At 46.5% G+C, this 13,621-nt stretch overlaps 2 protein-coding genes and 1 long non-coding RNA gene across 3 annotated transcripts; 1 reads left to right on the top strand and 2 right to left on the bottom strand.

Moving 5' to 3' along the window:
* Nucleotides 1-966: 966 nt before the first annotated feature.
* On the bottom strand, nt 967-4,408 carry HOXA7 (homeobox A7). The gene is made up of 2 exons (XM_039704294.1): nt 3,822-4,408; nt 967-2,776 (listed from the first exon to the last, which is right to left on the bottom strand). Exons 1-2 carry the CDS (start codon nt 4,195-4,197, stop codon nt 2,493-2,495), a joined length of 660 nt encoding a protein of 219 aa, XP_039560228.1. The 5' UTR covers nt 4,198-4,408; the 3' UTR covers nt 967-2,492.
* A 5,769-nt stretch (nt 4,409-10,177) lies between these two features.
* On the bottom strand, nt 10,178-13,288 carry HOXA9 (homeobox A9). The gene is made up of 2 exons (XM_039707057.1): nt 12,534-13,288; nt 10,178-11,410 (listed from the first exon to the last, which is right to left on the bottom strand). Exons 1-2 carry the CDS (start codon nt 13,078-13,080, stop codon nt 11,172-11,174), a joined length of 786 nt encoding a protein of 261 aa, XP_039562991.1. The 5' UTR covers nt 13,081-13,288; the 3' UTR covers nt 10,178-11,171.
* On the top strand, nt 12,525-13,621 carry LOC120501192. Its single transcript, XR_005627242.1, has 2 exons — nt 12,525-12,663; nt 13,485-13,621. It is a non-coding gene; the product is annotated as an uncharacterized LOC120501192 (long non-coding RNA).

The raw sequence follows: 13,621 nt of genomic DNA, 5'->3' as shown, positions 1-13,621 counted from the left end.
TCAGCAAAAGAATGCGGCTCTATTCTCGCAAGGGAAATTATAAAAAAGTTCATGTTCACGGTTACCATCCACATGACCGACAACGACCAATGGAAAAACCGAACAACTCATAAAGTTGTATTGCAAAGTTGTAAATTTTCATAAACAACAACGGATTTATGGCCTTTTCCTCATCACTAAGAAGAGGCAGGTCTTAGAGAGGCGCCATCTTACCACAGAGGCAGCCCTGGAGTTTTTTAAAAGACCTGGACTTTGTACTAATTTTATTAAAATTACAATTAGTGCGTTGACCAGGAATGGAGTGTAGTAGAAAAAAGGGAACTTCAGCGCAAATAACGCTCCAGGTCTTACCTGTATTTATGCGGCCGAATAAAAGGACTTTTCAGGTTCGATTTTTTAAAAATTTTAATTATTAAAAAAAAATGCAAGGGTGGGGGGGGAGGGTGGGCGAATACTGATATTACGTGGTACCTGGCAAAAATAAGATGTTTTCTAAAGCGGGGCAGTTTCCCCCCATTTTTGTGCTACCGTGATGCCCCCTGGCCCCCGAAAGCCGCACACACAAACCACACATGTACCCGATCAGATCCATTTACACTTGGAAGTTTCGTCTTTCACTTTCTGTTCATTACAAAATATTCTTTCTCTGCATGCGATTTCGACTTGATCGCCGATCGTCTGGACTGGGGTAATGACTGCAAGAGGACACGGGAACACGGTGGAAGGAAGCTCTCCCATAAAGGAGGCTTTCCGCTTTATTAATCAACAACGCTAGGGAAAAAATCATGAAGTCGAGATAGAGATATTGACTGATTCCTATCAATTCATCACCTTGGTTTTTTTTCTCGCCCCCCCCTTTCTGATTACCGAAAGAAAAACTGTTTAGATGGTCTAATTTCTTTATTAGTCTATGTAATATATTTTTTGTTGCTTCCCTCGAACTGGTTCCTTAATAAAGAAACGCAATTCATTGTCAACAAGCATATTTATTTTCTGTGTAACATAAAACACATTTATCGTGGGAGATAGTTGAACACGGTATCACTTCCAAAGAGAGTTCACAGACATTTTTTTTCCCACTTCCAATACTTACACGGCATATCCAAATGTTCACAACGAACACACCGAAACACATTGTAACATACAATTTGTGAATAAACTTTAGCCAAACCTTCAAGACGGATTTATACAGAGTTCTTAACAATACATCATGCTACAAAGTTTCCAAATTAATTACATACTTCCCAATTTATGACATGATCTTACAAATGAGGTTCAAGACGAATATAAATGACAAAAAAATTACAATATCTGCTATTGTAGGAAAATTCATGGTATTACATATTAACACGTTCAGATAATCAGGACAAACAGTTTGTGGATTTTTTTTTTTTTTTAAGGTGGTTACATGATCATTTAAATTCACTTTTCAAAGAACACTTTCCGCTATATTAAGTAAGATCAACGTAGAATAAGAAAACGGCCTTTAGCAGAAGCAGCTGAAGGTAGAAGCCAACGGGAGATATTAAACCGCTTTGTACAATATTGGCGTGTGTTTGCTTCCTCTCTCGAAATAGCAAAGAATCGAGAACAAAGATATATTGCAGCATATGGTTTTCATTTATAATTGCTTTGGAATAAATATATTATTTTAAATTTAAATATATTCAGACTTTTCGGTACCAAATTCTATACCAAAGCTATTGATGCGTGCTTTTCGAACGACTACACTTACATGTCTAAAAGCATTTTGCGATTCACATTAGTAACCTTGTAACATCCTTTTGACTACTAAAATACAGTATACTTTCGAAGATAGGTAGGCAGAGCAAGATATATAGGTAGGTAGTCTGGAAAATAGGTAGTACAAATAATTGCTGTAGATTGTAGTGGTTTGTGGAACATTTTCCCCCCCTTATTTGCTGTTTAACCTTTTGTTAGTGTAGCTGTTACTTAAGATACTTTTCTAACAACAATTAAAAAAAAAAAAAAAGAAAACAAAAAGAGAAGTGCAGAGCTACTTATTCAAAATTAGGTAGTTTTTCTTAATGTGAGCCTAATGCACTTTTCCCCTTACGCATGATTGGGACTATGGAGTCAGGTAGTTACTTCGGAAGGTCACGGTTTACTATCTGTGCAAGCAGCAGTTCTCCCACTGAAATGTCCCCTGAAGAACCCACCCAGGTTTGGGTTAATGAAGATTAAAAAAAAAAACCAAGCTGATTGCAAGATGCTCTTAGGAGATATTACCGAAAGGTTCGGCACAGGGCAGGTCTGGGGAGTATGGGAGAGTGGAGAGAAGGCTGGAAAACCAACCCAAGAAATGTTTTCATGTTTGCAAACGCTTGCTTTCAAGATGATCATTAAAGGGAACTGATTTAATTTTTAATAAAAAGTCTCTCTTTTTTTTTTCCTTTCTCCTTTAAAGGGAGCTTTTCCAACTGTCATGTGCACACACTATTCTAAGAGATCACTTCCTCGAGTGGGACTCCTTAGTCCTCCTCCTCTTCGTCTTCCTCCACTTTCTCGACAGAGGCTGCTGCTGACGTGGGCTCGTTGGGAGCCGGGGTGCTGGAGCTCTCCTCCTTGTGCTCCTTCTTCCACTTCATCCTCCGGTTTTGGAACCAGATTTTGATCTGCCTCTCCGTCAGGCAGAGGGCATGGGCGATCTCTATCCTTCGCCGCCGAGTCAGATAACGATTGAAGTGGAATTCCTTCTCCAGCTCCAGAGTCTGGTAGCGGGTGTAGGTCTGGCGCCCTCGCTTCCTATCTGGACCTGAAAACAGGCACACACACACACATACACGGCCAGGAGTTAGACAAGAAGAGAAGTGGAAAGTTTTCTATTTTTATTTTTCTTATTGATATTTAAATTTAAACAAACAAACAAACACACAAACAAAAAATTGGCCGAGCCAGAGTGAACGATCCCCTTCTTCGACTTCCACCCGCCCCCCCACTTTGCCCTAACAAAGACATTTCAGCCACACGACCTGCCCTGCTCAGGCAGGGCAAAAATTAAGTTGCTCGAGACCTAGAAAAAGTGAAGAGAAAGCGTTCAGGAGAGGAGGTGGGGGAGGAAATTGCTTTTGGGAGGAGGAACTTTTCCCCCAGGCGATGTATTTCCCTAAAACCTTCCAGACTTTCACGTTTCGCAAGGGGAAATAAAAAGCTGGAAGGCCGGGCTGTATTTATTTTATTTTAATGTCGTGGGCTCCCCCCACCCATCCCGCCTGGATCGTAAACAATACATAGCATTTAGCTCCAGAAGAGAGCTCTCCTTTTTCACACAGGCTCTCGTGCCCCAGTGCCCCCCTCCCCCCCTCCGTTTTCCTGTTTAGTACATTTCTATAGATTCTTATCTCCGTGGAAAGGGCAGGGGGGACCAGAGTGGCAACGCGAGCTGGCAAAGTCCTCGACACGCCGTCCCTCGCTCCCAAGCGCCTCTGTCCCCTCCGCCTCGCCCGGCGAGCGGGATTTTGTTGGGGGTTTTTTTCCCCCCCAACTTCGACAAGAGGGCAGGGGAGACGCTTTATCCGTGGGGAGCCCGCAGCCAACTCTCCGCTTTTTCACAGCAAACAGCGCAAATCAACTCAATGCTAAAATTCCATAGCAAATGGAGTTAAATAAATTTACGAGGCTAGAACCCATTAATTGGGCAATAAAAAGTTTTATGATACTCATTTACATACAATGCCACGGGCTTTCTACGCAATGGCGCCTCGGCTATAATTAAAACCATAAAGGCTGTGCTGACAGTAATCCTGGCGACACGCTTTGCCTGGCTGCCACGGCTCCGAGCCCTCTCCGCTCGCCCCTACCTGAAGACCTCATCCAGGGGTATATCCGGAAATTAGGCTCAGCCTGGTTGTGCAGGTTGCTTTCCTCCGCTTTCTCACAGCTGGGTTTGGTTAGCTCATTGCAGAGGACGGGAATGTTCTGATCAAAAGAGGAACAATGCAGGTTGTAGGCATCAGAGCCCAGGCTGTATCCGGAAGAGAACGGGCTTTGATATATGGTACTGTTCACATTGTACAAGCCGGGCATGGAGGAGGCGAAGGCACCCGCGCCTGGTCCATAGCCGCTTCTCTGGGAGTTGCTTGCAAAGGAGCAAGAAGTAGGCTCCGCATTTTGGAAAAGAGAAGCCCCCGCCGTATATTTGCTAAAAAGCGCATTCACATAATACGAAGAGCTCATAATTTTGACCTGTGATTTGTTGTCCGGCAGGCTTCAGTGTCGGTTTTACGAGGTAGCGTGATATATGATAACATTACACCCCCAGATTTACACCAAACCCCATTTTCTTTTGGACCGAGCTGCCCGCAGCACGTGACCGGTCATGTGACGCCGCCCGCCAATCCCCGCCCGCCTCACAGGTGGTGCCGGCCGGGGCCCGACGGTGCCCGGCCATGGACGGGCTGGGCCCGCGGCCGCCGCCGCGCCCGGCAGCGCCCTCCAGCCGCCCCCCAGGCACCGCCGCCGCCGCCCGCCCGGCCCCCGGGCACACCGCACCCCGCCTGCTCGCCGCCGGACCGGGGGGCGCCGGGAGAAATCAAATGCGAACGCTCTGAATGCGTACGTGTGTGGCTGTCCATGCGCGTCAGGTCTGAGGGAGGCGGCTCCTCGCCCCCCCCGCCCCGCGTTGTTTCCGCGTAGTGGCAAGAAGCAGGAGGTAACCCTGCCACAGGGCTTGCCGGGCACCCCGCTCCGCTGCCGAGCCTTGGGAAGCAAGGCGCTTCCCAGCAGCCAGCCCCCGAGGGGGGGCAAAAATCACAGTCGCCCTCCCCGGGAAAGAAAAGGAGGAAAAAACCCAAAAAAAACACCCCAAAAACCACCAAACCCCCAAACAAACAACGACATCCAGCTAAACAAAAAACTCCCACCCAACAGCAGAACGCACAAAAAACCCCTACCACCCACCGCAAATAATGGCCCAAAAAAAAAAAAAAAGACTCAACTTTCTGAATGTCTCAAAAAATAAAAAGGGAATAAATCGAAACTCCATAGCTGAAGAAATCGCCTGCGAATGGCTCCAACTCGCCGCCCCTGTTTAGTGCCCGAGTTACCTTTCTGCCCGCATACCTTGCGGTCCGGAGCGTCAGGCGGCTGCGGAGCGCTCGCATGACGGGCAGAGCTGCTGCTGCTTTTCTAAACACTGGGCTCCCCAACAATGCGAATGGCTCTCCATTGAGGATGCTGCTCCGTGCCCTTCCTTTAAACGGATCGTAAAATGAGTTTCCTTCCCTCAGACAGGGAGTCCTGGTAAAGACAGCTTTTACTGCCTGCCTGTATTGCACATCATAAACTGGAAGAAGCACAATGGAATTGCCCCGGAAATTCTCCTTTCAATTATAGTTTGGTGCCCCGTGTACAAAGACTTTCTCACCAGTTAAAATTGTTCTTGCCGATATTTCGCACGGACCCTAAACTTTGTGTTTTGTAAACGTGGAGCACCCTCTCCCCCCCTGCACACCTCCAGCACGCACCCGCGCACCCTTTGGCACCCTTTATGCGCGGTCATTGCGGCCCCCTGAGCACAGGTTACTGACAGAAGCAAGTCAGTTCTTGAAAGCCAGATCCCTGAGATACTGGTGCTTCAGAGCGTGCAGATGTGGTGGATGTGTGTAAATGTTTGCCAAGTGTTAAGTGTGTGAAAACGCGGTTATTATTCGCAGGCATAAGGGAGAAGCCGCCGAGAGAGCCCCTTCGGTTATTTCTTCCAATTCACCAATATTAGACAATATCCCTGCGGTCGCAATCGCGGTGCGGGAACTTGCCGGCAGAAGAGGCTGCTGGAAGGGAATAGAGGCCCAAGAACTTAAACGAAAGCGATGCAAACAAAACGACGACCAAGAAGATCAAAGAGGCTGAAGTAGATGGCATTAGACCAATAAATTGCTCCTCTGGTGACAACATACCAAGATGCAAGAAAAAAGAAACAGCAAATATAACCAATGTCTAGACTTAAATATGGATAGCGTAGGACCAAATAGTTTGTCTGGGTGGTTGCATTTCATCCTCTCCGATTCTCTACAATTTGCACATTTATGTGTTTTTCTTTGCTTATGTTTGTTTATCGCTGCCACGTTTTTCTAAAATGTATTTTGCTTTCAGCTTATTTTTCCTTGCCAGCCGTTTAGATTTATCAAAAAGCCTTCACTGAATAAATGCTAGAAGGACCCCTAGACAAGGGTCCCCGCCACCTTGTTGACTCCCCCCACCCTCTGCGAGTTAGGCATAATGCTGGTTCTGAAACACCTTCTGAAATTTCTCGTTTTGTCGCTTACAGGATCAGGCTAGATTACCGCGCCTGTAAATGCGCTTTTCATTTAAATTTTTTTTTTTCCCATTGAGACAGGGTGAACAGGCGCAGATTTCAAGGTTTTGGTCATGGTAACATTCTCACACGCTTTAAAAAATAATCCTCTAGGACGGATTAATTGTATTTTTTTTTTCCTTGTAAGTTCTGGACTACCCCTCTTTGGCACTGAGCTTTTCCGGGAAGTAAAATGTAGTGATAAAACGGTGCTTGTAAGTTATAAGCGACCTGGGAGCACTACATGATTATGGCTTGTGTACTAAGCAGTATCTTGATGTGGTTCATAGTAGAGAAGATTTTGTTGGTTTGGAATCTGTTCTCGCCATAATTTATCCACGATTATAATGGAACATGCTGTGCCAAGTTATTACTTAGTATGACGATGCATAAACACTTTTTAATTTCAATATAATTTTACTGCCCAAGGAAAAAAATAATTACTCATAATAAGTTTAGCAATGCCATTGTAGACTAACGTTTGATAGGAAGGCTCTTGTTAGAAAGCAGGGAGTGGCTGTTGATCCTTATCCCTAGAAAGTATTAAATCTTTGAATCAGTGCGGGAAAAAACTAGCTCAGTACATTCCCGTTGCTGAATTTCGATATAAAAAGAATGGCTTTGATTTAAGGAAATGTAAGTAAGATGCAGAGAAAGTAGTTCTGTTACAGAGTACTATGCAGGGATTTGTTTAGTTGTCTGGCTTAAACTTACGAAATACAACGTTTATCCTTCAGCCCATATTTTATGCTTCCTTCCCTCCTGCATTTGTTTTCCTTCCAATTACTTTTTCCCCCGTCTCTTTTGGCAATTGCCGTCTGAAAATATTCCACAACTCCACACTAAGCCTCATTCTTAAGACGCGGCAGCCAACAAAAGCAAAGCGGCAAAAAGAAAAAAAAAGAAAAAATGAAAAAAAATTAAAAAAAGAAAAAAAGGGAAGAAGAAAAAAAAAGGAAAACGATTCGAGGAAACAAAATAGACGGCAAGAACAAGTTAGGAATGACTTTGAGAGACACGTCAAGTTTGCAGAGCATCAGCCTTCTCACATCTGTGTAATATAACCACAACGGGTCCCACAGAGCTGAAATTGCTTCGGACACAAGCAGGGCTTTTTATTTGTATCAAAGACAGCTGTTGAAGAATTTCACCCGCCGGTAAATAATTTTCAAACTAGATTTTTGCAGCACTGCCGGTTCCCCGCACGGCTGTCTCAGCCACGCCGAGCGGACAAGGGCATTGGAAAAATTCATCGGTTGGCCCCAGAGCTCCAAGGGTGAAGCTCTTCGGGCGCCCTCCTCCCAGGCTGAGCCGGGGACACCCTCTTCCATCCTGCCCGGACCCTTCAATTCCCCCTTTCTCCCAATATTTCATTTCACACCAGCCCTTCGGGAAATCAGGATACCCTGTTTGCAGGCTCAGAGCTTAAGCAAAGAGCAAAGGTTTGGGGCAAAGGAGAAAAAGAGGAGCTGGCAGTTGGGTGCCAGGGCTCAATCCGTCTCTATCACATAATAGGAAATGTCTCTGCATTTTGAGAATAATAAATGCACGGTGTGTCCTTGGTGCAGATCAAGCTTTACTTTCTCCACGAGCGCCCTGAGCGTGGCCAGGCGGCAAACGCCGCCCTGACGGCGCTCGGTCGGCGGGATAAGGCGGGAAAAAAATCGGGGATAAGGCGGGGGGGGCAAAAAGCACCCTGAGACCTATGGGCCTTTGTTAAAACCACCTCAGCGCTTCCAAGCGCAGTTATGCTCCCATAAAGTCGACATTTTAGGAGCTGTCGGGGAGGCGGCCGAGCGCTTGATGGCGGAGGGCGGCGGGGCGCCGTTCCGCGGGCTCACAGCGCCACCTGCCGCCCGCCGGCCGCCACTGCCGCGCCCGGCCGGCCCGCGCCCCGGCCCGCGGCAAGATAAATGTGCGCCTCCCAGCCCGGGATGGAGCACGGGAAGGCCAATAAAAGGTTGTTATTTCCGCTCTCCCGCTTTATCTAAAACAGCCAGACAAAACAAATGAAAAGGCTTTTGTAGAAAATCTTAATTGTGGCTGGACAGTTGTAAACTCATTAAGGGCCGAATTCCAGACAGTTTGCAGACCCGTCATTTATTACACACTCTTAATGCTGATTCTTTGAAGTTGCCTCTGTCTGCAACAACAGAGGGCGTCCCAGCATCCCCAAATACTGGCTCGGGGATCAATTAGGGGTTTTTTTGTGTGTGTGCACGCCAGAACGAGCTCCCTTTTGCTAATTAGAACTCATCAAATCTTACCTCCGATTTATTTCCTTTTTTTTTTTTTTAAGATGAAGTCGAAAGCTTTTTTTTTCCCTCCCGCAGTTCTGCACATCTGTAAACTTCTTGCCGGCTCCCTAAGTTTTGTCTTCAGCCCTGCAGCGTTTTACACCCCATAAATGGTTACAGCAGTCATTTTCTTTTATTGCACTGTAGTATGGCTCTGAATTTTCCTAACAACAACTTCTGCCAAGACCATAAGCGTGTTCCGTCCTATTTTGCTTTCAATACATATACATATATATATGTATATATGCGTAATGGTACCTTCATAAAACAAGAAGGATTTTATTGTTATTCGCCATATTTGCAAACAAGGGTCGGTGTGGTGTAGAGCTGTGCTGCGATTCATGTTATGGAGGATATCCACTGTGAGCTGTAAGATGTCCGCCCAAAACAAGGGTAAATTTCAGCAAGCTCATAGACTTTGCTATTTTCTTTTGTTGCTGAGCTTGGTTTGGCTTGGGGCGGCGGGGGAGGGGTAGGTGCAACGGGGAGGGGATGTATGGAAATATTCCACTCCAAAGAAACCATCCTTCTCTTTTTAAAAATGAATACAATTTCGTGTTCTCTGCTGTAGACTGCTGCCGGCGCGCCGCTTTCCTTCGGCTAAATCAGCGACTAAAATTGACACCATAAATTCTACCATAATTGTCAGTAAAATTTTATCTGATTCTATATCTACCTATAAATACATATATAATCTGAGGTGCTAGTAAAACGCGACGGGTTGTATTTATTTGCCACGGGACATTTAAAAGGGAAAAAAAAATTACAAAAGTGAAGGCAAGGGAAGGAAAAAAGTGGATGACGTTTGAAATAACATATTTTGCATGGGCAATTATCTCTAGCAGGAAATTTGAAATGAACGCCTTGGTAAGGCGAGCCTTCTCACAGGGGTTGTGGAAGCACGCTTAGTGCTGGACATTTTCTGGTGGAGGCTAATTAACAATCTCAGTTTAAATGTCGCTGTCTGAGCAGATTTACATTATTGTCCGCGCTAAAGAACGTCGGACATTTTGGTTTGGTCCCAGTCCCCCCGGCCCGGCGGCGGATTTTATGAAAACGGCGTTAGCTCGGCACCGTGCCCCGCTGCCATCCAAGGGGCTCCCTCCGCGCACTGCTGAGCACCAGCTCACCAGATCGCGCCAAAGGGGGGAGAAATCCCTGCCCTCAGAGAAATTATAGCATTTACCACCTGAATCTGTCCATTTTAAATAAAAATAAGACCAAATTTCCATCACCTGGGGGCTGCGTTTATAAAACCGTGGGTTTGCCTTGGCTCGAAAATAATAACCACTCGTCGCCTCGCCTCTGCAGCTGCCCCAGCCTCGCCACATCTGCTGGCGAGATTCCGTGTGCCGTGGAAGAATCTCTCCTCAATAATCTTAAAACATCACAAAATATAAAAGAATCAATATATTTTATTTGGCAAAAAGTTAAATATCATTTCAACACAACGATTTGGTCAGTAGGCCATGAGGTAACTGTTTCAAAATAGACAGTGTACGTTCTGCATCAACATAACTTCCCAGATTTTTTTTAATCGATACAAATTTACAATAACCAAATGTAGGTTTTTATAATGTATAATTTATTATCAATAAAATTAACCTTCATTACAATAACCATCAAATCATTCGATTAAAATTCAAACATAAACCATAGGTAGTTACCCTTTTCACATATACGTATAGCTCCGAAATCTGCTAACTGCTCACTGGTGCAAAAACAATATTTAAGCTAGTCTGTTTATTTACTTTTTTTTAATATATAGATTATATATACAACCGACAAAGACAGTACTATATATGTATCAACTGTGCATACTAAAATTACTTGCTTCATATTTTGAGAACCGTAATTCCCAGACATCCCGAACGAACGGTTTTTCTACCTTTTTTTTTATTTTGCATTGGGATATATATAATATATATATTTTACAATCAAAGGTTAACTGTCTAATTATACAGAAAAGACTTAATACACTACAGAGCTATACTCTATGCAATTTTTATAATAAACAACCTGAGTTCAAATTGAATTCTAGCTTACACCATTACATCCGGTACAGCACCCAAGCACATAAATTGAGTCACAAACATAATTACCACAATAAAACACAGTGTTCAAGTATTAGAGCAGAGATCTCTCTGCCACGCAAAAAGCAAATAAAATTAGCTACGTAGACTAAACTATACAGTCCGTAAATAGTTGTGCATTATGAAAAGGTAGTTTTTTCTTTTTTTTTTTCTTTCCATAAGTGAAGAAACAGGTAGATTTATACAAGCCAGTTAAGCAGCCTTTTCGTGCTAATGCCCCCTTTTTCTTTCCTATTAGAAAATTAAAAGTCTTACTGTACCTCTCCTGGCAATCTGGCCTCTGTGACTATCATTGTACAATCATAATCAGAATTTGCCAAGGGAAAAATGAGGCCTGGACCCAGACGCATTGCATGGCAGGGCTCGAGGGGATGATTTTTTTGTTTGTTTGTTTTAACTTTTTTTCTTTTTTTCTTTTTTTTTTCTTTTACTTTACGCATTTTCATTTTGACCCACGTGTCGCCATCATTCGTCCTTCGCTCGATCTTTGTTGATTTTCTTCATTTTCATCCTCCTGTTCTGAAACCAGATTTTCACTTGTCTCTCTGTTAAATTGAGGAGCCTGGCCACCTCGTATCTACGGTCCCTAGTGAGATACATATTGAACAGAAACTCCTTCTCCAGTTCCAGTGTCTGATGCTTGGTGTAAGGGCATCGCTTTTTCCGGGTGGACCTTGCGTGGAGCCAGTTTGCAGCTGGATTATCTACAACGAAAACAACAGAAGTTCAGGCTGAGGGGGAGGGTGGGAGGTGGAGGGAGGGGGCTGGGAGGGAAATCCACGCAGAAACAGCCCATCAGGTGTCCCGGTATTCGTGTTTAGGACGTGGCTCTCATTTCCCCAGGCACAGAGGCTCGTGAGGCACAATGGACTCCAAAATACAGACACATGGGGAGGTCACACGCAACCACACGCGGCAAAGCCCCGTTGCCCCCGCCTCCCCTCGCCTTTTTTATTGTTTGGAGAGAATACAATTTTTAAATACTTTCTCCTCCTCTCTCTTCCTCACTCTCTAACTCCCTCCCTCCTGCCTGGCCTCCCCACACCTCAAACTGCCAGCCCGGGGAGTAACCAGCCAGATCAACATGTCATCGAAATTGTTTGTCTTTTTAATCTCTACCTTCTCCTGTGTCATCCCTGGCAAAACCCAGGGAGCTGGCGAGTTAATCTACAGCTGGCATAATTAAACCCTCGCCCTCTTAGGACCCTTATTCGCACGGCGTTAATCGCGATAGTAATCCCGAGGCGCTCTGCCGCCAGCCTCGCAGTCCTGGGAGCATCCAGCCCGGGGTTTTCCACCGAGGAGATGAAAGGGGGAGGGGAGGAACCAAGTCAACGGCGAGGTTTCTGTTCTCAGCCCAGCAATAGCCGCCCTGTCCTGAGAGCCGTCTCAAAAAAGATCTGATTCACATCCAGTGCTTTCTAGGCACCCCTCTCCCCGGCGTCTGCCCACGCCTGGGAGCGCGGCGAGGCAGGAGGATGTGAGCACGTCCTGCTGTGTTTGCTGGGGTGGCAGGCGTGGGGATGGGCGACTATTGCATTTCTCTCTCTCTCCTTTTTTTTTTTTTTTTTCTTTAATGTGTTTTTAAGTTGCAGTTGTAGGGTGGGTTTTTGCTTTCCTTTCACCCTGGAAAGCCAGAGCCGTCCTAGATCCCGTTCGAGCCCCAGAAAGGCAGCGCTGGCTTCTGCAGATGGCAGAGCCCGGCGGGCTGGCGCGGCGGCGGCGGCAGCGGCCGGTGCTCGGCCGCGTAATTAGCCCCAGCGCCTCGACACCTCCCCGCGGCCGGCGCGGAGCCCTGAAGTCCATTACCCTCGCCGTCCCACTTACTTGGATCGATCTGCGGTTTCTCTCCGTTTGCCTCACTTTCTCCATTGCTTTCAGAGAATGCGCCTTCGTGGCTTTGCTTATCCCTATCAACTGGAGGAGAACCACAAGCATAATCAGAGAGAGACAAAGTGTGAGTGTCAAACGTGGTACAGTCAGCCCTCCTGGCCGCCAGCGGTTCAGGTTTAATGCCGTAATGCCTGCTGGTAGGTAACCCGGGGAAAGACAAGGAGCCCGGCACAGGCTCAAGCCACGAACGCATGTACCTGCCGTCGGGCGGTGCCACGGGCGCCTGGTGGTGCGCGTAGGGGTGGTACACGGCGGGGACGCCGCTGGCGCCGGCGGGGTGCGCGGGGCTCCAGGGGGGGCCGAAGACGGGCGCCTTGGGCTGGAAGCTGCAGGGGGCCAGCTCGGGGTGCTCGGCCAGCGCCGCCGGCCGCGGCGGCGGCCCCAGCGGGGCGGGGGCGTAGCGGGGCGCCGCCAGCTCGTCCCCCTCCGGCACCAGGAAGGAGTCCACGTAGTAATTGCTGAGGGTCCCGGGAGCCGACATGGCGGGCGGGCGGGCGGCGGCGGACCCGCCGCGGTTCGGGGCTGCGGGTTTCACGTAACAACTTGGTGCTGGCGGAGAAGTAGAGTCAGTAATAAGTTGAGGGCAGCGCAGGCGCCCATTGGCTGCGCCTGTCACGTGGCGGGGGAGCAGAACAATAAAGTATAAATCAGTCCGCGGGCTATTAATGGGTCAGTGTTTTCCAGCCATAATTTTTATAGCGAGGCCATATGTTTTTATGCAAAGGGATATTTGAGTTATACGGCGGGGTTTGTTTTAATTGCGGCCAACTGAGATTAAAAGATCAGATTCCGTATTACAGCCCCCCTCCCCTCTTTCTCTCTCTTTTCCTCTCTCTCTCCCCCCCCTCTCTTTTTCTTTTTCTTCTTTTTTTTTTTTCGTTTAAGCGGACTATTTTATATCAAAATTAATCATCCCATCAGTGGGTCGTGTTCTCCGCGAAAAAAAAATCCCGCCACCCTTGTGATCGGAGACCTTCACATAAAATGATACAATAACTGAAGCAATAAAAAGAGCAAAATAG

The sequence above is a fragment of the Passer montanus genome, unplaced genomic scaffold (genome assembly GCF_014805655.1).
Source record: "Passer montanus isolate IOZ18808 unplaced genomic scaffold, ASM1480565v1 scaffold10, whole genome shotgun sequence".
NCBI classification, from domain to species: domain Eukaryota; kingdom Metazoa; phylum Chordata; class Aves; order Passeriformes; family Passeridae; genus Passer; species Passer montanus.
Note: the sequence above shows the minus strand (reverse complement) of the source record. Positions and strands in the feature narration are given on the sequence as shown.